This window comes from Thunnus maccoyii, chromosome 11, assembly GCF_910596095.1.
Source record: "Thunnus maccoyii chromosome 11, fThuMac1.1, whole genome shotgun sequence".
In the NCBI taxonomy this organism is placed as follows: Eukaryota; Metazoa; Chordata; class Actinopteri; order Scombriformes; family Scombridae; genus Thunnus; species Thunnus maccoyii.
The window spans coordinates 26,795,701-26,820,048 of NC_056543.1; the positions used below are offsets into that span (position 1 = coordinate 26,795,701).

Here is a 24,348-nt window from a genome sequence, read left to right on the forward strand (position 1 = left end):
AGATTAATCTTGGTCTCTATAAAACATTCCATTCTAACATCATTAATGTAACGACATTGATATTCATGTCGTGAATTCTCAACAAGTCATTAGTCTTGTGATTAATATACTTAATATATGCTAATAATCATTGAAACATAAACATAATCACACAGTAATTTAAACATTATCTTCATTGTTGGGAACAAATCTCACTCCAAGCTGAAGTCAAAAATTGGCAGCCCTGCATATACATTGCGAAACTGTGCCCCCCTCAAAAGTGCCAAAATAATGAACGTTTGTAAGAATGCTGCCTCAAGTCAAAACCTAGGCTTCAGCCTGCTCTCATACTCCATTTGCAAAGTTACATCTAGTTCTCCCTCAAACCAACAGATTATTCACGCATGCCCACAAACAGCCGTCCACTCTGTAGATTTTATTGCTAAAGTTGTTGCTAAGTTTGTTCCATGGGTTGTTCACCTTGTCCACCCACAGATTTCAGATCGGATTCAGGCTCAAATATGTACGGATGTATTTGACAAGTTGACATTTTGAGTAAAGAATGACAAAAAGAAGTGAAATCCTACTACTACTGTTTGTTCACGTAGCCTCTGAACCTGGCAGAAGTCTGACTTTGCTACAGGTAACAGTTCCATAGACAAGCTTTATAGGTGTGAAGCAGCATCATCAAGTCAATGATCTTAGTTCAGTGTTTTGTCTGTAGATGTTGTCATGGCATCCAGGCCAATCATGAGTAGGAGATGTAATGGCTATGATTACATGGGTCATTTTTTTATTCCAATTCAGCGTTCTGTCTTTAAATTAGCACTAAATATGGGCCGTCATTTTTCCTTTCCTCTTCTCCTCAGGTTTTCAGTGTGTGTGTGCTCATTAAACTAATGAAATAATAGTGTCTCTTCTGTGAACTGGTGAATTGGCCAAATGTACACCTGATTGGTTTGCCATTATTATGTGTTTCTTTTCTGCCTATTAGTTAATATGAAATTATCATATCATATCATATATGAAACACAAGCTCAGCTTTTATTACAGACAACAAATACACGTCTTTTGTTCACAATCATTTAAAGGCCACACACAGGGACATATCGTAGTGCATGAATTGGGTTTACATCAGGAGAGGGAGATCAAATCTTTACTTGCCGCTACCGTTACTGTTTTATGTGAAATCAATTGTTACTATTTGTAGAGTGATCTCTGTCCTCACATTTCAATATTACTTAGCATAAATTAATCCATATCTCTGAATAAAAGCTATGCATTGTTCCTTCATTTTTGCCAGTCCTTTTTTTGTCAACAGACAGCTGTTGTCAGAAGAGTTCCTCTGCACTGAAGAGTTTATTGCACATCACTGTAATAAATAATAATAAAAAACAACTATGCACGAAGCTTTAGGTACATCAGACACTGATCAATTAATAATCTTCTAATATTTCTCTTGGTGAGTACATTCTTATCATGGTTTTCATGTCAAGACAAGACTTTAAGATTTTAAAACTGGACTAAATGTTGTTTAAAAGAGATTTTTTAAATAGGCTGCATATACAGTACTAGTCAAAAGTCTGAACACACCTTCCCATTAAGAGTCTAAACTTCTGACTGGTACTGTAACATGTTTTAGCATCATTTCAGTTGTTATGTTTAAACTTACTACACACTGAAATATAGTCATTAAATGCAAATATGCAAAATAGATCTCAAAAATAACTTTGATGCTTTTTCCACTGAAAATCCATAACTCATTATTACTGGATGTAGCTATGAGGTTACAATCACAGGCCTGTAAGTAAAATACAAAGTCTTATCTTTGTGATCCATATCCATATTTTTGTATTTCATCTACAGTTGCTGCCACCTGAATTAATATTTTAGAGTATAATATAGTTTAACAGTAAAATTCAAGCACTTAATCATCCATTAAGGAAAATAATAAATGACGAATGGCCACGCTAAAGAAAACATTACTGTGTAAACTTGTCAATCTTTTCCCCACTCCAGGCTCTGTCACTGCTGCTGTATTTATAAAAAAAATGATATAGTGTGCATACACACACTCTACTAATATACCACATACGCTCACATACTCTTAACTCAGTGAATGTATTTAGAGTTGATTGAACAAACACTGATCATCTGTTCTGGAAACGAAAAATCAGAGTTTCCTATTTCAGGGTTCATCAACTCAATTCAGTTTTAGGTTAAGAATATGTTAAACCTGCTTTCTGGAATAATCCCCAGGTCTAATCAGGCAAAATAAGTTAAAACATCCGTTTGGGTCAACCGTGGGTATGCCAGGCCTTTAAAAATATATATTCATTACAATTACCTTCATGTCGACACCTTCCTAAAATAATGGCCCAAGTCATTTGGAAAGTCTCCAGCACAACAGGCATACTATAATACCGGTCAAACAATGTTATGATTACTAATATTATGTTCAAGTGAGATTTTCATTAAATAAAATCACAAAAGTAAAGAGGATCCTTTGTAATTTTTTAGTTATACACATAATTTCTAGCTGTTAGATTACAATACGGTACTCAAATCTTTCTTAATTAGATCATTTATGTGGAAAAAATGAGACAACTGTAGATGAAATATTGTTTAAAAGGCAGAAAAGAGTTAACAGAAAGTCTATCACTTGTGACAGCCACAGATTGTGGAGCCTTTCCACTCTTTGCTAAATGCTAGCTTCATGGACTTAGCTATTTTGCTGACTAAAATGCTGACTCAAAAGACTGAATAAAAAGACTAAAAAACTATGCAATATGACGATTTAGTCACACTCTTGACATAGGCCATTATACTACAGGGGTAGAATCACATGATCTGTTCAACTGAGGATGTGGGCAATTTTACCAGAGGTGGCCAGCATAATGAGGAGGTGATTTAGGCTAAAAAATCATTTTTGTCAAAAAATAACTTGGGCCATTATTTTAGGAAGGTGACGATGTATAAGTACACAAATACAGAAGTGGGCCTATGAAGTGATCATGGAAAAGTTTAATACATTTTAAATTATGTTACATGTTCCAACTTATAGTTTGTTAATCTCTATAGAACCTTGCAATGTGTACTAAAACATCCTTGAAAACCAGTCAGGCAAATTCAACAACGTGATGACAAAACATTTCACCATTCGTCAGGTAGGTTAGGTCACTTACACAGAATAAATAACTGAGTCATGATGGTTCAGGATATTTTAGCAAAAAATGAATAAATAAATATGTATACAATCATGCTTTTATACAGCTAATGTACAGTTGTTGAATTCATTGACACAAAGACATGAACAACATTTCACTGTCATTAATCTTCTTGAAAAAAAACTTGGTGATGATGTGCTGAAGGAGTCTGCTGCGCTAAAACACAACTGAATACGGAGCGCACACTTCCCTCATTTGAGTCACTCTACTAATATCTCTACAGTATGTTGACATCACAGGAGTCAGGCTGCAGTATCTTTAGAGTAACAGTGAGTTTAATAGATTTCCTAAACCAGGGGTAGAAAAAAGCATAGATAATTGGATTTAGACAAGAGTTACAATAGAGCAGCCAGACCCCAAATATTGAAAATGCAACACTGGTTGACATGTCCTGGCCTGCGAGAGAGGGATAAAAATATGGACAGAAACATATTAAAAACACAAGTACGACAACACCAAGAGTTCTGGCAGCTTTTCTCTCAGACGTCCTTGCAGTTACACTCACTGAACCCTGAAGTGTGACAGCTGCAATGTGGGACCTCATGGCTCGAACCTGAGACACAGCCACCACAAATACTCTCATATAAAGAACTATTATGACAGCAATGGGGCCAACAAAGGTCAACGTGACATCAACAGCTCCTGTTATGAAGTCAATTACAACCACACACTCTCCATAGCAGGAATTATATCTATCTGGATGTTTCAGAAAGTCATTCAGTATCAGTCCGTTGTAGAGCACAGAACAGGCCCAACACAGACAAACACAGATTTTGACTTTTGTCAGAGTGACTTTTGTGGGATAACACAGAGGGTCACAAATGGCCACATATCGGTCAACTGATATGAGGACCATGTTTCCTACTGAGGCAGATGTAAGGATAAAAGAGGCATAATAAAAAAGACCACATATGAAGGTCCCCAAAAACCAGCAGCCCCCTATAAGGAGGATCTGAACAGGCATCAGCAGGAGGCCAACGAGGAAGTCTGACACAGCCAGAGAGAGAAGCAGTAGGTTGGTGGGGGTGTGGAGCTGCCTGGAGAGAGAGAATAACATCACTGAATATATTATGAAATGTAGCAGTTGTAGAAGTCACAAAAAATATTTTATTTGCAATAGTATGAGTATAAATAGTTAATAAACAACACTACACTAGGATGTATTAAAATGTCATAATAACAGCTTAAACTTTATATGTATAATGTTAGAGTAATAGAGGAGTTATATCATCAGTTGTAGAAGTAGTAAGTAAGTAATAACAGTACTACTATACAAAAGGCAAGACAAGTAAATTATTATTAGTGATAAAAGCATTTTAAAATACTATATTTTTTTATGAAAAGCCTTAACAATATCTCCAAGGTCCCAAAAGCAACTCTTGTAAAATTAACTGCCTGATATTAAGAAGAAAAAAAAAATTAGATTATGCTTAGGTTTATCTCTGCCTGAAGTGGGAGATAGAGATGATGACCAGCAGGTTGAGAGACACAGTGAGCAGAGAAATGGAGGACAGCAAGATGTTAAGGAATACAGTCTCAGCACGAGGCTGCATCGGTTTCCTGCAGGAGGTGTTGAGGAGTTGTGGAAAGCAGAGTTCAACTCCTTCCTGGAGCTCCATTGTCAGAGAGAGCGAGAAGGAGGGGAGAAGCAGCTGAGCTCTTGCAGCTTTCTGAACAATGTTCACTGTCATAAAGCTGCTTTATCTTTCCCCTCCCTCCTGTCCCATAACCCAGAATAACTACATCTGTGCAGTGATGTAATGACCAAATACATTTACTGACGTCATAATGAGTTAAACCTTGTGCACTGAACTTGTGGATTCCTCAGTTTACTGGATTTTTATGGTTTTAACAGACAACAACACATGTAATGTAGATTTCATTGGATATAGGTAGATAGAGGTTAAAGCCCTCCGCAGTGGAGTCCTATCAGCACCATTTTTTGTCAATCTGAAAAAAATGAAAAAATGAAAAAATTGTCATGTTGAAAGTATTGCTCTGAACACTGAAAAAAACATGGTATTTTGGTTGGAGTATGGCTATGTAGGTTAACCTCAGTTATTCAGGCAATTTTAATATATTAGTTTTGTACTAGTTTAGAATTGTATTGTATTAGTTTTCATGATATAGAAACGCGAGATGACGCCCATACCACATATCAGATGTGTCAAGGTATAGTACAGGGGTGAGCAAAAACTCTTAACTTACAAATAAATGTTTCTATGCACAACAGTCTGAACGTCAGTCTGACGACATGTTTTAATATTGTAGACATTTCTCTCTCTCTCAGCTAAGATCAAAATCATCTCAAGGCATGCTCTCTCTCTCTCTCTCTCCCTCTATCTTTCTCTCTCCCTCTCTCTTTCTCCCTCTCTCTCCAAGTACTACACAGGTTGGCCTGGTAGACCATCAGAATAAAAATGCATTCTCAACAAAAGTCAGATTGTACTGCTATCAGCCGGTCCAGCAGTAAACTGCCCTGATCCATGACAGTAGTAGCCTAAAAATGATCAGAGTTCAGTAATAAACAACAATGAAAATATACTAGCAACTGCTTTAAAATCCTAACTTGCTCCTTCATGCAAGTAAGTTAGGTTAGAAAAATAGTCAAAACTTTACCAGTCTTCTTCCATGTCAAAACATGACACCTACATTAGTCACATTGAAACTCAACTGCCAACAGTTTGGTCGGAGATTTGGGGATGTTATGCTAGTACCTAAGATAGAGTAACAGCATTGGTCCGGTTACACGCTCACATGGTTTTTCTCCACTGCTATGCTGATGATACCCAACTCTATCTATCCTTCCCAGCAGACAACCTGACTGTCTCAGCGTGGATCTCACCCTGCCACCTTCAACTCAAACCTTTTAAGACTGAATTGTTGGTGGTCTCAGCCGGTCCTTCATGCAGATTTCAGTCCATATAATGACAATAAGGACTCTGTTGGCAACAATAACTGATAAGTAAAATAACATTGCCAGAGTGAAATACAGGTACTTTAAGTGTCCCATGTTACCATAGATAGCAAGCACAAATGACAGTTCTTGGTGGATTACTTAACATGAACACTGTGATAACTTTCCAGAGTTTAAAATCCTGTCTATGAGTATTACAAACTGTTGTGCAGTGTTTTCACATTTGATAAGACTTTAAATCACCAACACAGGTTCTGGAATCCTGGAGAGGGGCTGGAGTGCTTGCCAGAGACTGAAAGGGTTGCATATATGCTGCTGTCTGTCGCAGAGGAGAAGACTCACTGTCATCTGTGCATCAAAGAGTAGTTCAGAGTGCCCAGCCTTCATGGAATCTCTGGGTGGGGTCCTGGACAGGGGACTTCCAGGGGACTTTGCCTATGGGAGACTATGCCTATCCAGTCTATACGTGATTTGAGTATCCTGGGGTCTTATCCATGAATGAAGGTAGGATTGACTATGAGGTAGATGGATTAGTTCAGCATTGGCAGTGAAGGTGAAATTCTCAATTTACTAGTCGATCTACATTTCAACCCTCATCTATGGTCATTAGCTTTGGGTAATGACTGACAGAATAAGATCATGGAAACAAGCAGCCAATCACAAGCTGCATCAGAAATTCTTGTCAAATGGTCGAATAGCTTTTGAAACCCTGTTCCCTCATACCTTTCCAATGTCAGCATTGGAGGCAGGGGCAGTGTCAAACAATTTCTGTAACTTTTTGAAACCAACAAAACAACAAACATTCACAACCACATGCAACGATTGACGAGCTGTGCAGAGATGAGAAAGGAGCCAGGGTTTGAACTTCTCATTCAGGCTCAATTTATTCATTCTTTACACAGCTATTTCTATCACATTTCATATGCACAACCAATTGCAACACTATGAATGCCTTCCAGGAGAGACTGACTGAGAATGTGTGCCATTATCGCCATATTTAAATGGTATCTCATCTTCCCACTCACAGCTGGTTTTTCACTCTGCCTTGAAGTGTGGCTGTTTGGAAAAGCACTTTTGTCTTCTGACAAGGTCAGACAACACGTCATATGAACTAGTTCTTTTCAAGCATTACCCAGCCCTTAGGGACAGGTTGAGGAACCTGGAAATCTGAAAGGAAATCGGAGTAGAACTGCTGCTCCACTGAAAAGAGTCAGTTAAGGTGGATTAGCCACCTGATTAGGATGCATCCTGGAGGCCTCACTCTGGAGACTTTCCAAATATGCCCAACTGAAAGTCATTGTGCCAATGACCACAGACTTCATACAGGCTTGGTGTGTGTATAAGGTGTTCTCCTTACAAACTGAACCAAATTTAAAAGTCAGATTTTCAGTTGTGTGTGTGTGTGTGTGTGTGTGTGTGTGTGTGTGTGAGTGTGTGTGTTACAATCTATGTCACTGCAGCCACGGCAACAGAAACACAGAGTACCGACTCTGGACAGCCTAGCAACAAGGACTGAACACACACACACACATGCGCACACATACAGACGGCGGCCTCTGTGAGAGAGACAGCAGGTATGTCCACTTTTTTGTCGTTTAATGCTTATTTCTACTATAAAACATAAAACAAATCAAAAATATGTGATCAACAAACACAGAAACTAAACATACAGACAGAAAAAAATCTACTTTCCTTACTTTCTGGTAACTCTCTCTTAGGAATATTTTCAGGGCTCTAATCCTGGACCTCATCACTGTTGGTTACTAACAATGTTTGTGAAGAATTGAAGCTTATTTGTTATACTAACTCAATACTCAATACTCAATAAGAGGATTAGCGAAATTGAAAGCTCAGTGATTCCTGACTGTCTTTGTAAGCCATGTGTTTTACTGTCAGTGCCCTTTATTCAAAAGTATGCAGCAGTTTTGCAAAAGTCATTTGTGTCTTTCTTTCCATATGTTATCTGCTGTGATTTATATGTCCTTGTTCCATTAAATGCAATATTGTCCTTGTTATATTATGGGGAAAAAAGTTGGAATTTTAAATCACTAGTGCACAGTAACATTTTTACCTTGGAATCTGTGGAATGACCTAATCAATCCTTATCCTCCTTGGCTCAGCAGTCCAGAGGGAAAAAAATCATGAAGGATTTGTCTCTGTCCCTGCTGAGTCGGGGATGCGGTCGTTTTATCTCATCCAACGGAACCACAGGGCATCATGATGAACGGCTGGATGTCTGCTTCACACCACAGGTACACATACAAATCTATAATAGTACACAATTTCTCATGATGGAATCAGTATATTAGCACTGAAATATACTTTAGTTAGATTAGTCAGATTATTTGTTTTTTGCTGGTTTACTGTCTTTGTCATGGACATCCATCAATGAACCAGTCCAGGCATTCATTAATCAATCAACCATTTCATCCATTATATAATCAACATAATCCATCAATCGACCAATAGGATTACTACATCTGGAAATCCCAGGACTCAGTGCTGCGTCTGTCCAACAGTGGCCACCTGCTTGGGGCAGAAGAACCAACACTTCCAAAGACTTACAGCACTCGTAGGGGGCCACTTCTGCTGTACTCCCAGGTATGTGTGTGTGTGTGTTTGTGTGTGTGTTAGTGTGTGTGTGTGTGTGTGTGTGTGTCTAAACAAGTAGCTACAGATACCCTATATGTCATAAAGTAGCAGGGGAAACATAACCAGATACAGTTGACAAGCCAACTGCATAACTAACTAAAAACTTATATCTAACCCAGACTTTTGACAAACTGAAACCAAAAGTTATGCTTTCAAGCTGATTTACGACCGTCTTCTGTCTTGAGGACTTTGTTACTATGGAAACCAAGTGTGGGTCACAGGCTGGAGACAGAAAGAAGCGAGTTGTTCGGCAGTACACGCAGGAAGTGGAACAGCAGTTGAGCACACTCAAGGAGCTAACAGCAGCCATTTTGAGCTACAGCAACAACCAGGTAGGTGGAACAGACTAGGATAAACTTCTTTAATGCTTTGCATGCATTTATACTGTATGCATGCATATTGTGTAGTGTATGTATAATGTAAATCTAGATTCTGTACTTATTGAAAGAAAGATTTTGTCTGTGCATATTTAATAATAATAATAATATAATAAAAATAATTTGTCATATAAAACAATCTACCAAGTTAAAATAAACATCAATTAATCAATATTTTTTATGTTAACGTTGAATTAAATGCATGTTGTATAATATAAAAGTAGTTGCTTACAACCATAGACCGGCAGCACATAATCACCCAACTCTGCAGCTCTACAGAGCTTTAAAGCCTCTTTTAGCTTGTTGCTTTGGTTTTTGACACATTTTTGTGTTTGTTGAGTCTCACCACTCTCATTGACCACATTTCCAGCAGCAGCAGGTAGCTGTTTTTAGCAAATAAGCTTTGATAAACCCACTGTACCATACCTGCCCAGCTTCAAAACAGCAGACAGAAAAGGTTAGCAACTAAATGAGAGTGTATATTGGACTTGCATTTGTCAGGTGGGATGATTGTTTGCTAAAACCTTCACCAACACTTTAGCCATAAAGACTTCATGATGGGATAATGAGGAAGGGCTGCCTGTCTGTTATCTTGTGTTGGAGTTCTTTTGCCCTCTGGTGGCCAACAGTTGGTTAATGCAGTTTCTGTCTCTCTCTCTCTGCTCCAGTTTACCTCTTCTCAATTTGCTCCATCCCTCTTACCTCCTCTTCACCTCCCTGCACCTCCAAACCTTCATTGTCCCACTACTCTGCCATTTCGCACCACACAAAAACAACTCAGTCAAGAGTTGCTTGTCCAGTTGGACCCACAGTGGCTTCCAGCAGAGAGAAAAACTGAACAACTGGAAAATCAACCTGGAGGTAAAAAAGATGGACAGATGAATTGATACATGAACAGATTAGGGTTGAGATTAAAGGTCCAAAACAGAAAATTCCTCTTGAAAATTCATGAAGTCTGAGTCAAGTGGCTTTTGTTTACAAGTCCTGCTTTGCTTTTTACTGAAACAAACTAAGTAAGTACAAGAATACAACAAAGTCAACAACAATACAACAAAGGCTTCCAGAAATCAACCTAGTATGGTTGTACGTACCCTAAAATTAAGTTTCTCTGCAGATAAAAAGGAGGAGCACAGCAGCAAGAGGAGAGTCAGGCTGGATCTGTTCCTTCAGATACCCAGTGTCTCCAGGACTCCAACACCACAGATGGAACCCCAGCTCTGGGTACACCATGTAGCAATGACCCCTGAAGAACCAGAGGAACCTCAGGTAACACACTAATGACACAAGTTACCGTCTAAAGACTTTTGTTCATGTTGTTTTTATCTTTGGAAATTTATGAGGATTGTGTATCTTTTACAGCAATCATATTTTTGATGTTACTAATGTCTTTTCTACCACATACAGACATACTTAGACCTGAATCTGCAACATAGTGAAAGTTTGCAGCATAGTGAAATAAATCACCACAGTATGGGTACAGGAGGAGAGATCCATCATCCAAACATGAATGATGTCCGTGATGCAGTAGATGATCGAGGCTGTTCCATTCAGAGAGACAATGGAACAACCAGTATTAAAGGCAACTATGAAAGATCAATAACAAGGAACAGACATGGGAGGATAGGTGTGTGTGTGGTAACATAAATTGGTGACTTAAAACCAGCGGATTGATTGAAAATCTATCCTTGTGTGTATGTCTGTGTGCTCATCTTACTTATTAGCATATTAGCTAAAAGCTCCATTTTTCTGACTCTCTCCTCTCTAGTCCAACTATATGGAACAGAGCAGCCATCACACACAGAGCCTGGAGCAAATAGTACCTCAGGTATCGGCCTAGTAGCAGCAGCGGCACCCCCAGAAAATGAATACAAACAAACCCATTCCCTCCTCTAAATGTTGATAACCCTGATGATCTGGTGCCCTATCCCACACACAGGCCTGCTCCTTCCTCCTCTGAGAGTGGGATCTTCAGTCTGTCATGGACCCTGCTGGGAGAACACAGACAGGGTAAGTGGGTGTAAAGGTTTCCCAAATAGAAAGTTTTATAAGATCTGGCAACCTTTTCTGCTCTATTTTCAAAACTGGGCAAATCCACATTAATGTTTTGTGATCAATGGAGTCATCCCAATCACATGAATGAGGCTTTGTTTTTTCATACAGTGCTGTTTCTGCTTGAATGCTGTCTAAGACAGCAGCTTCAACAACAGTTACTGTCAGGCCAGAGTATCAGTGTTGTTCAATTTCCTGACAAGTTGAAACACACTAACTGAAACAATGACTGAAATCCTAATTTCCCTCCTGTGGCATCATCTGAAAGAAAAACTTCTAAATAGCAGACATGCCTCTATTGAACGTTTCAGCCAAGATGGGACGGCCCCAGCAGTGATGAACACCATGTCCAGCGTCTGCCTCCCATAGCAGAGAGCCTTACTGTTGCTCCCAGATGGGCAATCCAGGCTCAAACCCAGTCAGATGCCCAAACACAAGCAGAATCTCAAGAAAATCAGAGCAGACTCCATCAACAGCCTCTGTTGCTTCCACTGCTGCTTCCTATGAAAAAAGATGGTAAGAAAGATGCACACAGAAGAAGACTACACACACACTGACTCAGGTGAAGGGCATATATGTATTTTCTTTTCAACTCATTCAACTCATGACACTGAGGAACACTGAGCACAAAAACCAGACTTGGCATGTGTCCTATGTGGGTTTGTTATTGCCAATGTATTGATTGTTATTGCTGATTGAAAATCTCACCCTTCTCCATCTGTATTTCAGAAGAAATAACTTGTCAAAAGAGAGGAGGGAGAGAAAAAACAGACAGACAATACTGTAAACAAGAGACAGGGCAGTTGGGAAGAGGAGGAAGGCTACACTCTGAGAAAGGCTCTATGATTCTGCTGGAGCCAGGGGAAGGTACTGTATATTCATACATGCATAAATTGATGCAGAAATAAATTCATATATACATAAATTGGGTCAGATAGATGGATCTATGAGAAGTCCATTGTCCTCAATAAATGTATTTGTATATTTTTTCGAATGCAGGAACCTTTTTGATTTATTATCCTAAACTTCTCTTACTTTTTTCTACAAGGCTCATACAAGTTTTCCAAGTGGGATTCAGCAAAACCTCATAACCGCTTACATTTGTTGTAAATTGTTTGTTTCAACTTGATGAATTCCACCTGTACTGAGGAGGTGCAAGTTTATGAGAAATTATTTTCATTTGTTAACTATGGCACCAAAAAGCAAGACAAGGAACTTCACAATCAGGTCATGATCAGCAGAAGAAATTCGTGTGAGGTTTGGATGCAAACCTAGCTATTGTGTGTATCCTTGAGGTCTAAAAAACATGTTGAATACATTTCCTTCATTCTTTTGCAAACCTGATTCTTCTTGCTGCATTTCTTGCCACATTAAAGTCACCTGCAATACACATTTACTGGAATGTGCATCACAGCACTCATATGCTCGTCAGTGCATCACCGTGTGCATCACCGTGTACATGCACAAGAACAAGAAAAATGGGAACTCTTTAAAAATTGCTCCATAGCACTAATAGTGGTAAAAAAAAAAACTCTACAAGGTACCTTAGAACCTTAGTAAAGTAAGATTTTAGTTTTTTAATGTTGTTATGATGTTATTAATTTTCTTACCCTTTTGTTTTTTCACGTCCTTTAAGACAATGCATGTAAAGCACAAACTCTGCTACAGAGCTACATCCTTATTATTACATCCTTATTAATATATATATTTTCTACAAAGGTATATCCATTATGTTCCTTATGCTCATCATTCTGTGTTCTGTTTTTCTACGTCCTCTTCTCCAGAGCCTCCTCCTCCAGTAGGAGTATTGGGTTGCGTTGCTGGACGGAGAGGCCCAGGCCGGCAGAGCTCTCTAGCCTTCTTACAGAACCGACTACTTGACCTCCAGGATCCCTGTGAATCCACTGATGCTAACAGAGGCGTGGTTAGGGGCATTCTACCACTGGAGCTGAGAGGTATGGGCAGCTACTCCACTGAGAGAAAACATGACACTCAGAGTTAACTTAGACATTGACTGTAGCCACTGTAGCCACTGTATGAATTTAATGCAAACTCACATGGAAAAGGTATGTGAATCCCAATGTTATCTGGACTCTCAGTTTCTGTTTAACTCTTGTAATCTTGTGAATCATAGAACTGTCATGAGGACACTGTCTCTCTGTCTTCAACTCTCCCTTCAACCTCAGATTCAACTTCCCCAAGACCCCTGCCGTTCTCCAAACCTACCATTGTCTCCCTGTTGTGTTGGGTTGTGTTGTGTCAAGTGTGTTCCTGCCCTTCCATATCACCTGCTCACCTGCTTCAATGGCCTGCATTAGAGTTATCACAGTAGTTTTTTTTTTTTTTTACACAGCAACAACATAAACCTCATCTTTTAATAGTTAATTTAAAAAAAAAGTCACAGCTTGCAATTTGTCACAGATGCATATATGTTGACTCAACTTCTCCACCCAGCTTACCTCCCTTTTTTGACATACAGTAAATATAATTACAAAAGTCAAATACGTGAGTCAAAAGGGTCCATGTTTCTGCTTGTCAGAGTAATTGTGTATTGTCAGATTTGCAGAACAGAAGATCTGTTGGCAGCCTGATTCTGGGTCCTGATGGGGAAATCATTCAACTGTCACTGTATGACAACAACCAGGACTCATCTCAGGGTGATGGTGACAAACAGGAGCAAGGTATGCTCATCAAGTTTTAACTTGATGTTTAAACTTCCATCTTCACGACATCTAAAATCTACACACTTCACCTGCTGGAGTCTTTCAGTTTGTTAAGAAGAGGTTCTAGACTGTAAATAATATTTGAATACAACATTAGAGCATGGCACATTCTCACACAATGACTCACTCTGTCTGTCTGTCTGTCTCTCAGCTCTCCAGGTTTTGTCTGCAGAAGGAGAGAAGTTACCCTGGGTCATTCTGCTGCAGCCTGAACATACACACACAGGTCAGCACACACACACACACACACACACACACACACACACACACACACACACACACACACACACACACACACACACACACACACACACACACACATACACACACACACACATACACACAAATTCTAACAAGTGTTTCAACTGTGTTTTTCAGTTGTGTGTCTCACATGTGTTTGATGGAATTCTTCTACTTTAATTGGGGATGCAAGAGAAAAGTCTCTTCCACTGAAGTCAGTAAATATCATGTATTTGCTTTAATATGTTCTTTGTGCAGAGGGAGAGGTGGAGATGAACACAGATGTTCCTGCTGGTGACAGTCAGCACTATCAGTCAATACATAAGGTGAGTTGGTATTTTTTGACAAAATCACACCTTTAAAAGGTTTAGCAATCCAAGCAAGCCCAAAGACTGGTCATATCAATAAGTGATCTGAACATGTTTCATCAGCTTATATTCACTGTTTCTGTTTTTGTGATTTTGCTCCTCTGCAATCTCCCAGAGAACAGGATGTCAGATATCTGTTGGTCAGTTTGTAGCAGGGGAGCGTACCCGTCCATACATTTTAAATTAAATACAACAGCTTTTATTTGACAGAAAAAAGACAATTAACTAATTTGCAAACTAAGCTAAGTGGGTCAACAGGATTTCAATAAAGGGGGTCATATTGCAAATTGAAAATTACCCTCAGCATGTCTCAAATTCGTAACAAATGCTATAAAGTATATTGTCGCCATCCCAAAAAAAACATGAATTTCCAAAGTGTCAACTGCTGGCACACATTTTTGAAACAATTCAATGGATTTTGAAGGAAGAATTTTCTCTTAAGGGCACATTTTATCCTTGGTTTTCACTAGAAGATGTAAATGTTGATGATAATGTATGATTTTGTTTCAACGAGAAGCTGATGTCTGTAATGTCATCTATCATCTATTGCTTGCTTTGCAATCATGATGATTGATTCTGATCATAATTTGTCAGTTACCTCTCTGTAGATAACAGTTTGCAGAATGTGCTGATTTTCAGTGCAATCTGATGGAGCCAAGCAAAACTCTAATAATAAGAATATATAGAAACTAAGCATCCCTGCTGTCTATACAATATGTCACTATTTGTTGAACTATCCGACTCTGTTCTCCAACCAGCGCTTAGATCTTCACAGATCTACAGAGACTGATGCAGGATCAGCCAGCAGACACACTCTCCCAGGTAAACTCTGCATCCACTGCACATTTACTATGGTTGGACTTGCTGTCTTTGTACCGATATTGTTCGGGATATGAGTCACTACCTTTTGTGGTGCAGTAAAGTTTATTTAAACCAGAGCCATTGCACACAGTTATTTTAATGTAAAACAATTATTTTCGTATCATAAATTCTTATGATACTGTAATCACTTCATCAAATACAGAACTCATTATAAAAGACATTACCTAGACAGTTGAAGAAATTTACAAGCATTTTGAATATTCATCATTTGTTTTAACTTCATACTATAAATCATTTCAGTTTAGTAAAACAGTCAATATAATTCAAATTTTATCTTTGTTGCTCCAGTGGCTGAGAACAAGAAAAAAACAAAGTGTACAGAGGCAGTGGTGGGAACACAGAAGGAAAAAAAAGATAGTAAAAAAAATGTGAGGATGCCTCCACTGAGGGAACTGGTGAGGGAGCCAAGAGGAGGCAACGCTGAGTCAGAGGAGGAGGAGGAAGAGGAACAGCTGTATAGTACTGGACAGACTGACCAGTTGTCTGGATCACACCAGCCAGGGTTGGTGTAATTCACTTTTAACTTGATACCTTTATGTTAATTGTGAGCTGAAGATGTGTAAATGTATACTAAATCTGTCTGATTTCCCAGAAAAGCAAGAAGGATGCTTCAAGGTATCAGTAGAGAATGACTCAAAAATGTTCTAAGAACCAATGGCTTTGTTAGTGACTACACAAGATTTCTGACATAATTTTTGGTCTCAAAGACAGAGAATTGAGGTGAGGATCTTCTTTTGCACTTAAGATAACCATCTCATTTTGTAAACAGCTGCTTTTATGTAGCACTTTACAATTTGCCTCTTATTCACCCATTCAAACACACTCACACACTGATGAGATACCATGCAACCTGCTGGCCTGACCAAAGACACTGACAGGAAGCGCTGTGGACTGAACCGCCAACCCTGTCATTAGACCAAAACTCTTTACTCTAGAATTCAGTTAATCATATCAATCAAAGCAAACATTGTAATTTGGATGTTCCTATCTTCACAATGTGGACATTTACAGATGTCTGCACATGTGGATCAATCTTAAGTTGAAAAAGCACATTATTATAAAATTATTTTACTTCTTTGAATTGGACATGTTCCAGGTAATCCATCATATTTTTTGATAAGATGGATTTTGCAAATCAACGCAATACCACTGTTGACAACATCAGCTGTGATATTTTTAGAGATGTCGGGGCTGATCAGGGTATATTTTAATGGATTGTTGGTTTCAATGATGCAGATCAACTGAGGTTGGGAAAATAAACAGATTTTCTGAGAACCAATGCTAAAAAATCTGTTATCTTTCCCTCTTTCAAGTTAGAAACATTGCTAAATAATGTTAATTCCATGAGTAACCTGATGGGAGGCCAAACTTAAACTTAGCTGCTGTTTGGTTAAAGTCCTCTCTGTAGCTGGTGTCTGTACTCAAAGATCTCCTGTGAGGGAAGAACCTCTACTCTGTAACACCACTGTATAATTGTGAGTTGACTGAGTGTCTTTGTAGTTCCCACAACATTTAACTGATCTAACTGATCACATCACTTCAATTTCAAGAGTTGCATTCCCCAAGTTAAACTGTCATTCATATCATATCAATAAGCTATCAATAAGTTTATACAGTAAACTTTAGAAATAGTTTTGAACCAGGACCTTCAGTATTTCAATCAAGTAGTTCATGAAAAATAGAGTGTGTCAAATTTTTTAGTTACAACTGTTATTTCAATATGTTAGATACATATTTAATATGTAATTAACATTTAGGTAAATACAGTATATTGTATTGGACCCTGTATATCCAGTATAGCCAACATTAAAGGACTCATATTGGGATTGGGCAAAAAAAGAAACTTGATGGGACATCCCTAGATATTTTATTTATTTATTTATCTATTTATTGACTCAAATTGACTCACATTTGAAACATTTGGAGTTTTTCCTGTCTGTACAGGGAGAAGCTGCTGTATAAAGGTAGTGCATCCTCCAGCCGGCAGAGCATCAACCTAAATGAAGCAACAACAGAGGATGCTGTGGAGGGATGGAAGAGGAACACCAAGAGGAACAACACTGGGGAAACTGCAATAACCACAGGGTGAACTGGGAATGCACACAGACTCTGATGAGATTAAAACACAACTTAAATAGCTCTTTGTAAGATTTTCTGATGTTTTAACTAACAATAACAGACTGCACACATAATCACACTGACACCCATGTCCTCTATTTATTTAGGAAAAGGGAGATGAAAACTGGGAGCGCAGAAGCAGATGGACAGAAGGAATTGAAGAAGAGGAAAGGAGGAAAATGGCAGAGACAGAAGACAGGGAGTGATGCTCAACCAATCAGGAGCCAAAAGCAAGAGGAGAGGACCAAGATAGAAGCGGCAGAGAATCAGGACCATTCTGCTTTCCCTTCTCTGGTGAGGACTGATTGATTTACTGACTGATTCATGCTGTGTAATGCAGTGGGGTAGCTGTGGCTGCTGTGGTCTGCTCAGTTTCAGCAGAGCATGATGGGATTATTGCAGTTTCTAAAGTAAATCCTCAAATTTTATGGACTGGAAAAAGAAATACGACTAAAATAATACTTATAAACATATATGAAGTATATAAAATATCTCTAAATGTTGTGAATGTTTTAAATATACACTGAAATACCTGTATCTATCTAAAGAAATGCATAAAAATAGATGCCATTCAGGTTAACTACTTTTCTGTCAATCACCAGCTGCAGTCACTGTCTTTCAGAAAAAGAAGATGAGAGACAGGGAAGGAGAGAGAGGAAAAGTGAAGACAAATGAGGAGAGAGACGGTCGAGGAGAACTGACAAAGCAAAAGGGAGAGTCTACTGGAAGGAGAAGGAGAGCGAAGTTGAAACACAAAGAGTTAGTTGTTGGTAAGACATTGCATGTAATCTGAGGACATTTGTTTGTAACTGTCACCTAACAACTGTGACCTGAAATTCTCTCATATGGTAATGTTGTGATACTGCATAAGTTTATTGATGTTACAGAGTATCCATGCAACACCAATGCATTTAGAAATATGATACATAGAAGCAAGATGAGAAGCATCAAATCAAATCCTAACAAAGGCAAGGCCAGTGAACGCTGCTTTGTAGGTGGTATCAATCATTTATGATATAAAAGTATTGTAGATGTCTATAAGAATTTCTTAAGATGTCTAGAATGTTAGATGTCGTCGAATTTTCTGTCGTAGAAAGAAAGAGTGGTCCAGACCTGTCGTACAAGTCAAACACTTGTTTGACTAAATAATTATAATTCCTTTATCTGAATGAATTTGGATGAATTAAGGCAAATTTTAATGCAATATTGTGTTCACCATATTATCATCATGGCTGCCAATTTTATTTTTTTATTGGCATATTTCAATAAAGCAACTTCTAGATTTCATCAGTTGTTGAAAACTCGTCTCACACTGACAGCTGCCTCAGGATCTTTCTGTGGGTCTCTCTCCAGTATCATCTACTGTTGCAGCTGACAGTGTAACATCACCTACTGTAAGGTTATAACATTCTCTTGTCTAATATCTCTGACTGTCACATGCCTTGACTGCCTCCAATCATCAACCGCTTTGCTTTTTAGCATCTAACTCCATGTCAAACCATTCCCTCTTTATTTCTGTTGCTGTACAGCGCTGCTGTGATGACATGCCAATTCACATTTTTCAATTGTTTTGGGTCTCCTACTACTGACACTGCTAAACTTGTTATGTTTTTGTCTGTTGATTTCCAACAGCAAGACTCCTTATTACTCTCAGCTAACATTTTTGTGAATGAAACGGAGGGGAGCACGTCACCTTATATGATGTTGATTATGCTAATGATCAAATCTCACAAAGGCGCACCCACTCGTGAACAGGTGGCATTCATCATGTTGAAATCAGCAATTTATGTAAAATTTGTCCAGCTGAGAGGGTTTGATGAATCTGGCTTGGAACACTTGTATGAGTAACCTCACTGAAAACAAGTAAGAGAAGTTTAGTATAAGAAAAATGTTCTCGTTGGGTTCTTGTTGGGGTAGGCCCATTGTTTCAACCGGTTCTACCCCAACTCAACCTATCAGAATAGTGTTTTTTTTTTACTATACTTTCCTTTCATTTTAATTTTCCTTTCCTCACAGGAAGACCTGAGGACATCCTGGAGAAAGAAGAGTTGGAGCTCAATCAGGAAATGGAAGAAGAGTCTCACCTAAAATCCACTAGAAGCTCCTTTGCTACACAAAGACAAAATGAAACTAAGAGAAATTCAAAGGAAGATGCAGACCATCTTTCCACAGATGACAACCTCACAAATGCAGACAAACACAGCAGCGTCCGATCAGCAAGTTCATGCAGGTCCACTGTTGTATCTCAGTTCCAACAAAGGAGCTCACAAAGGTCCGACGTGTCTTCCTGTGAGGGGGCGGTACCAGCCAGTACCAACGGTCTCGCTTCCTCTCGTAGTCGCTTGTCATCATGCTCAACTGTCATGATAAAGGAGGAACAGCTGATGTTGAACCCAGTAAAGCCTGAGGTTGGTAGGAAGCACATGTATACAGCACTAACCCTAACCCTAACCCTTTTTTATGTTTGACTTTCACACACTGTTTGAATGATGATAAATTATCAATGTAATTATTACATTCTTATTGCTAATGTTATAATTATAATACCACCTAATTACCTCTGTCCACTTCTTCTTATTAAATTAATTAAATATCCAAACAGGTTAAAAAGAGTATCTGCGTTTTATACTGAGTCCATGTCTATGTGTGTTTCAGTCCTCCAGGGCCAGAAGGAGACGGGAGGAGGAGGAGGCTGCAGCCCTGCGTCTGGCCCAGCGAGCAGAGAGACGGAGGCAGGAGGTGGAGAGAAAGAGGAAGGAGCGGGAGGAGGAGGAGAGGAAACAGCAGGAGAGGGAGCGGACAGAGGACAGGATGAAGAGCGAGCTAGAGGAGGAGAGGAGGAAGAGATCTGAGGAGATCAGGTCTTAATTTATCTCTAAAGGCACAAAATTATTCAAATAAAGATGAACTCAGTAAAACAAAAATGTGGAGATATAGCAATAAACGATTAGACATATTAAAGCCACAGAAGACATTACACAACCTGAGTAGTAAACAAATCCTCGTCAGTTCAGTGTTATTTTAAAGGTTTGTATTTGGGGCATGTTTGCATGATTGTTACTATAACTGGTAATTACATGTTAACTGCTGCCATCATTAATTGTGCAGTTTCCAAATTCCTGTGTGTAACTTCTACACTGTCACTTCATTACTGTCCAACCTCAACCTTAGACTGAAGAGGCTGGCGGAGGAGGAGGAGAAGAGGAGGCGCGAGGAGGAGGAGCAGGAGAGAGCGAGGCGGGAGCAAGCGGAAAGAGAGAGAGAGAGGAGGAGGCAGGAGGAGAGGAGGCGGCAGAAGGAGCGACTCCAGCGGATGAGAGAGGAGGAGGAACAGAGATGGAAAGGTGGGAATGAGAGGAGGAGTAAAAGAAAGAGGAAGTGAAGAACAAAGCAAAGGGAAGATAGGTAGGAGAGGAGTTACAAAGAGGCAATTAGTTGCTTCATGAAGACAGTCAGAATAAGCTATGGCGATTTCAACACTACTTATTATATTACATATTCTTGATCTAGTTTCCTATATTTTTAATACTGACTATCTGTCAGTACCTGTCTAATCCTTTCATTAATGTAGCATTTTGTTTTATGTCAATGAAGAGAGGAATGTCAGTGTGAATTTGCTGTCCAAGATCATTTGGACAACCTCTCTTCATCTTAAACATGATCACAATACTGAAGCAGTAACAGCAGTAATTTAGAGGCCTTATGCACCTGAGAGGCACATTGCACTTGATTAATGTTCAAGCCACTATGTGATTTCATTATGTGCTTTTACTGATAAATGCTGACATCACATTTGAACTTTGATGAGTTTTGATGGCCCAGTTGCACTTCTGGAAAATGTTGATGTCAAGTTAGGGCTGAAACTAACGATTATTTTCATTATCGATTATTTTCTCGATTAATCAATTAGTTGTTTGGTTCTATAAAATGTCAGAAAATGGTGAAACATGTCGATCACATTCTCAAATGTCTTGTTTTGTCACGTCCAACAGATTCAGTTTACTGTCATAGACGACTAAAGAAACCAGAAAATATTCAAATTTGAGTAAATGGAGTCAGAGAATTTGGACTTTTTTTTCTTAAAAAAATATTCCAAGCAATTAATCGATTATCAAAATAGCTGGCGATTAATTTAATAGTTGACAACTGATCAAATAATCGACTAACTGTTGCAGCTTCTGATCAATTTTGATGTCACATTGCAATTTTGATTTCTTGTGAGGTCACAGCTGCACTTTTGATTATACTGGTGGTGATTTCATTATTATTAAACTACTACATTAAACTACATTTCCCCTCTAGTTGAACTGGAGCGTTTGCGCCTGGAGGAGGAGAAGAGGCAGGAGGAGGAGTCCAAGAGATTACAGGAGATGGATGAGAGTGAGAGGATTGAGTACCTCCGCAGGAAGGAGCAGGAGGAGGAGGAAAGGAGGAATAAAGAGGAGGAGCGCAAAAGGAGAGAAGAGGAGGCCGCTTTGTGGGCTGCAGAGGAGTCCAGGCTGCAGGCGGAGCTACTCACCAGGTATGTGTGTGTGTCTGTCTTTGTAACATTGGCGCTATAACATTTAGGTGTCTGTGCCAGTTACAACAGCACAGAAGAGAATTAGAGAGGTAGGTCTGTCAACAGCGGATCATCATACAGGCAAACTGGAATAAGATAGACTAATAGTCTAAAAAGATTAAACCTGGAGCAAGAGCGAAGCATAGACAGCTGTATTTATGAAAGAAGAAGAGTATCTGTTCCATCAGGTTGATAATTGAAAGACCAGCTGAAATATGTCCTGTGTGGTGACTACAGTGTTAGACTTAAGTTAAAATAATTGTCCACTCTCTAACTCTGTCTCTCTTTTACTCTGTCCTCCCTGCAGGCAAATGGCGCTTTTGCAGCAGCAGTTGGCCTTTAAAAGGGGTCTACTGTTGGAGGCTGGGGGTTTGGAAAAAACTCAGGGTATCTCCAGACCGTGGATATACTCTTATTTCACTTTGTTACAGCTACTGGGTCTAAATCCCACTAAAGCAGAGACCACAACCCCTGACCTTTAACCTCCATTTGTGACCATGATGGACAACTGGGAAAATAATTTTTGTTTGATGAAATGGGTCATTTCTTTTTGAAGTGATTTTCAGTGATGGGAGACTAATGGGATGGAAAAATATCTTCTCCATGTGTCAAATATATATAGGCTACTACCTACTTTTTTAAAATTTCTTTTGTTTCTATAAAAGACAGTACAAAAGTTTTAAACCATGTTCCTTTTGTATTATTTTCTGTAGATTTACAGAACATAATTATTTCTGTAGATTTACAGAAAATAATACAGTTTATATGAATCTCTTCAAATTCCTCTCTGAGTCAGTGAGAAAGGAAATACAGAAAGTAGCCCTTTGGATTAGCCATTGTAACTAGGCAGGCTAACTGCATAGGGTCTGGGACAACTTAATTGCATAGACAGCTGACCATTTGGTCAAGCCGAGGGAGGGAAAAACCCCTCCAAGGAGTTAACCCTGGATCTAAAGAGCTGGTTATGACTTTAGGCTGGATGGCAGAACTCCCGTCATCTCCTGTGATGAGACAAGAGTGAGACCAGCAAAGATATTGAACTTCCCCCTCAAGACATCCTTTAATGGTTCAAAAATAGCTCCAAGATGAAAGTTGTAGTGATGTCCAAGATGTTACCTGGCAGTCACCTGGACATCCTCTCTTGGTGTTCTAGCAACATCAATGAATAAAAGCTTAAACAAATGTGTTGATTTGTTTTGAGTGTAATAGGATTTTGAATATATCATGTGACAACTTTGCCAACTTATGCTCAACTTCTAGCAGGGGAACACAAATGACCAGCACAGTAAGGCACAATCAAGATGTAGCTGATTTTCACATAGTCATTTGTCATTTGGGACCAATCAATTGCAATTGCATAATGGAAAAGAATCTAAACATTCAAGTGTCTAAAACTTGTGCACAGTACTGTAGCAGTGTGTGCTAAGGAATATGATAAAGCAATTAAGTCTTGAAATAAAGTTTTTAAAATGTTAAAAAGGAATAACAGTTTTCAGAATCTTATTGAATATAAAATAAGAACTTTTGGAGGAAATTTTGTGATTCAATGGGATGGATAGTGACACAGAAAGCAGCAGCTCAACTAAACTTTAGTCCAACAGTACCATTGCCAGCAATATAACCTTGGATACTTACGGATGCCACAGTACATTTTACATTTTTAGAAAAGAAGGACAAGGATAGGGAGTTTATTTATAATTCACATACCATATAGGCATATATTGATAGTTATCACAGTTATGTCCAGATCTACAAAGATGCATCAAAAGGTTTAGTTAATAAAATAGGAGTAGCATTTATTGTTTCTGTGTTTCATCTCATTTTACACAGGAAAAAATGCTTGCAATATTGTTAGCAATGCGGTGGATAGAGGATACAAGACCATTGAGAGCAAACATTTGTTCTGATTCAAGCTCATCACTAGCCAGTTTACAGTGCAGTAATTCAGACAGCAGACCAGACATTTTGATAGAAGTACAACAAACATACAGAATTCAAATGATGGGTCTTACAGTAATATCTTTATGGGTACTGGAACATATTGGTTTACCTTGCAAGGCAGCTGGATTCACGAGATCACAAGATCATGCAAGAAACCATCTTGTTTGGCTCAAGTTATGTGCTGCTTGTGTCCGAACCACCGGTGGTTCGTACCAATCAGTGTCGCGAATCCAGCAGCCTCACACGGTAAGATGGTGATGGACAGATGAATAATCCAATCACTTGCCTAGTATTCTTTGAAAGTGCCCTTTTCC

The 24,348-nt window shown here is 38.8% G+C and overlaps 3 protein-coding genes across 3 annotated transcripts; 2 read left to right on the forward strand and 1 right to left on the reverse strand.

The window, feature by feature from the left end:
• Positions 1-3,103: 3,103 nt before the first annotated feature.
• On the reverse strand, positions 3,104-4,825 carry LOC121907126 (trace amine-associated receptor 13c-like). The gene is made up of 2 exons (XM_042426509.1): positions 4,653-4,825; positions 3,104-4,243 (listed from the first exon to the last, which is right to left on the reverse strand). The coding sequence occupies exons 1-2, from the start codon at positions 4,823-4,825 to the stop codon at positions 3,424-3,426; spliced, it is 993 nt and encodes a 330-aa protein (XP_042282443.1). The 3' UTR covers positions 3,104-3,423.
• A 3,438-nt stretch (positions 4,826-8,263) lies between these two features.
• On the forward strand, positions 8,264-20,439 carry LOC121906566. Its single transcript, XM_042425480.1, has 22 exons — positions 8,264-8,375; positions 8,593-8,724; positions 8,961-9,107; positions 9,821-10,013; positions 10,267-10,418; positions 10,557-10,776; positions 10,918-10,977; positions 11,089-11,159; positions 11,513-11,717; positions 11,931-12,068; positions 12,986-13,156; positions 13,760-13,882; positions 14,076-14,150; positions 14,423-14,490; positions 15,291-15,354; positions 15,703-15,916; positions 17,359-17,499; positions 17,640-17,826; positions 18,155-18,302; positions 19,549-19,940; positions 20,188-20,291; positions 20,436-20,439. The coding sequence occupies exons 1-22, from the start codon at positions 8,265-8,267 to the stop codon at positions 20,437-20,439; spliced, it is 3,120 nt and encodes a 1,039-aa protein (XP_042281414.1). The 5' UTR covers position 8,264.
• A 393-nt stretch (positions 20,440-20,832) lies between these two features.
• Positions 20,833-23,520, forward strand: LOC121907481 (uncharacterized protein KIAA2012 homolog). Its single transcript, XM_042427074.1, has 3 exons — positions 20,833-20,876; positions 21,835-22,054; positions 22,401-23,520. Exons 1-3 carry the CDS (start codon positions 20,846-20,848, stop codon positions 22,573-22,575), a joined length of 426 nt encoding a protein of 141 aa, XP_042283008.1. The 5' UTR covers positions 20,833-20,845; the 3' UTR covers positions 22,576-23,520.
• Positions 23,521-24,348: the final 828 nt, after the last annotated feature.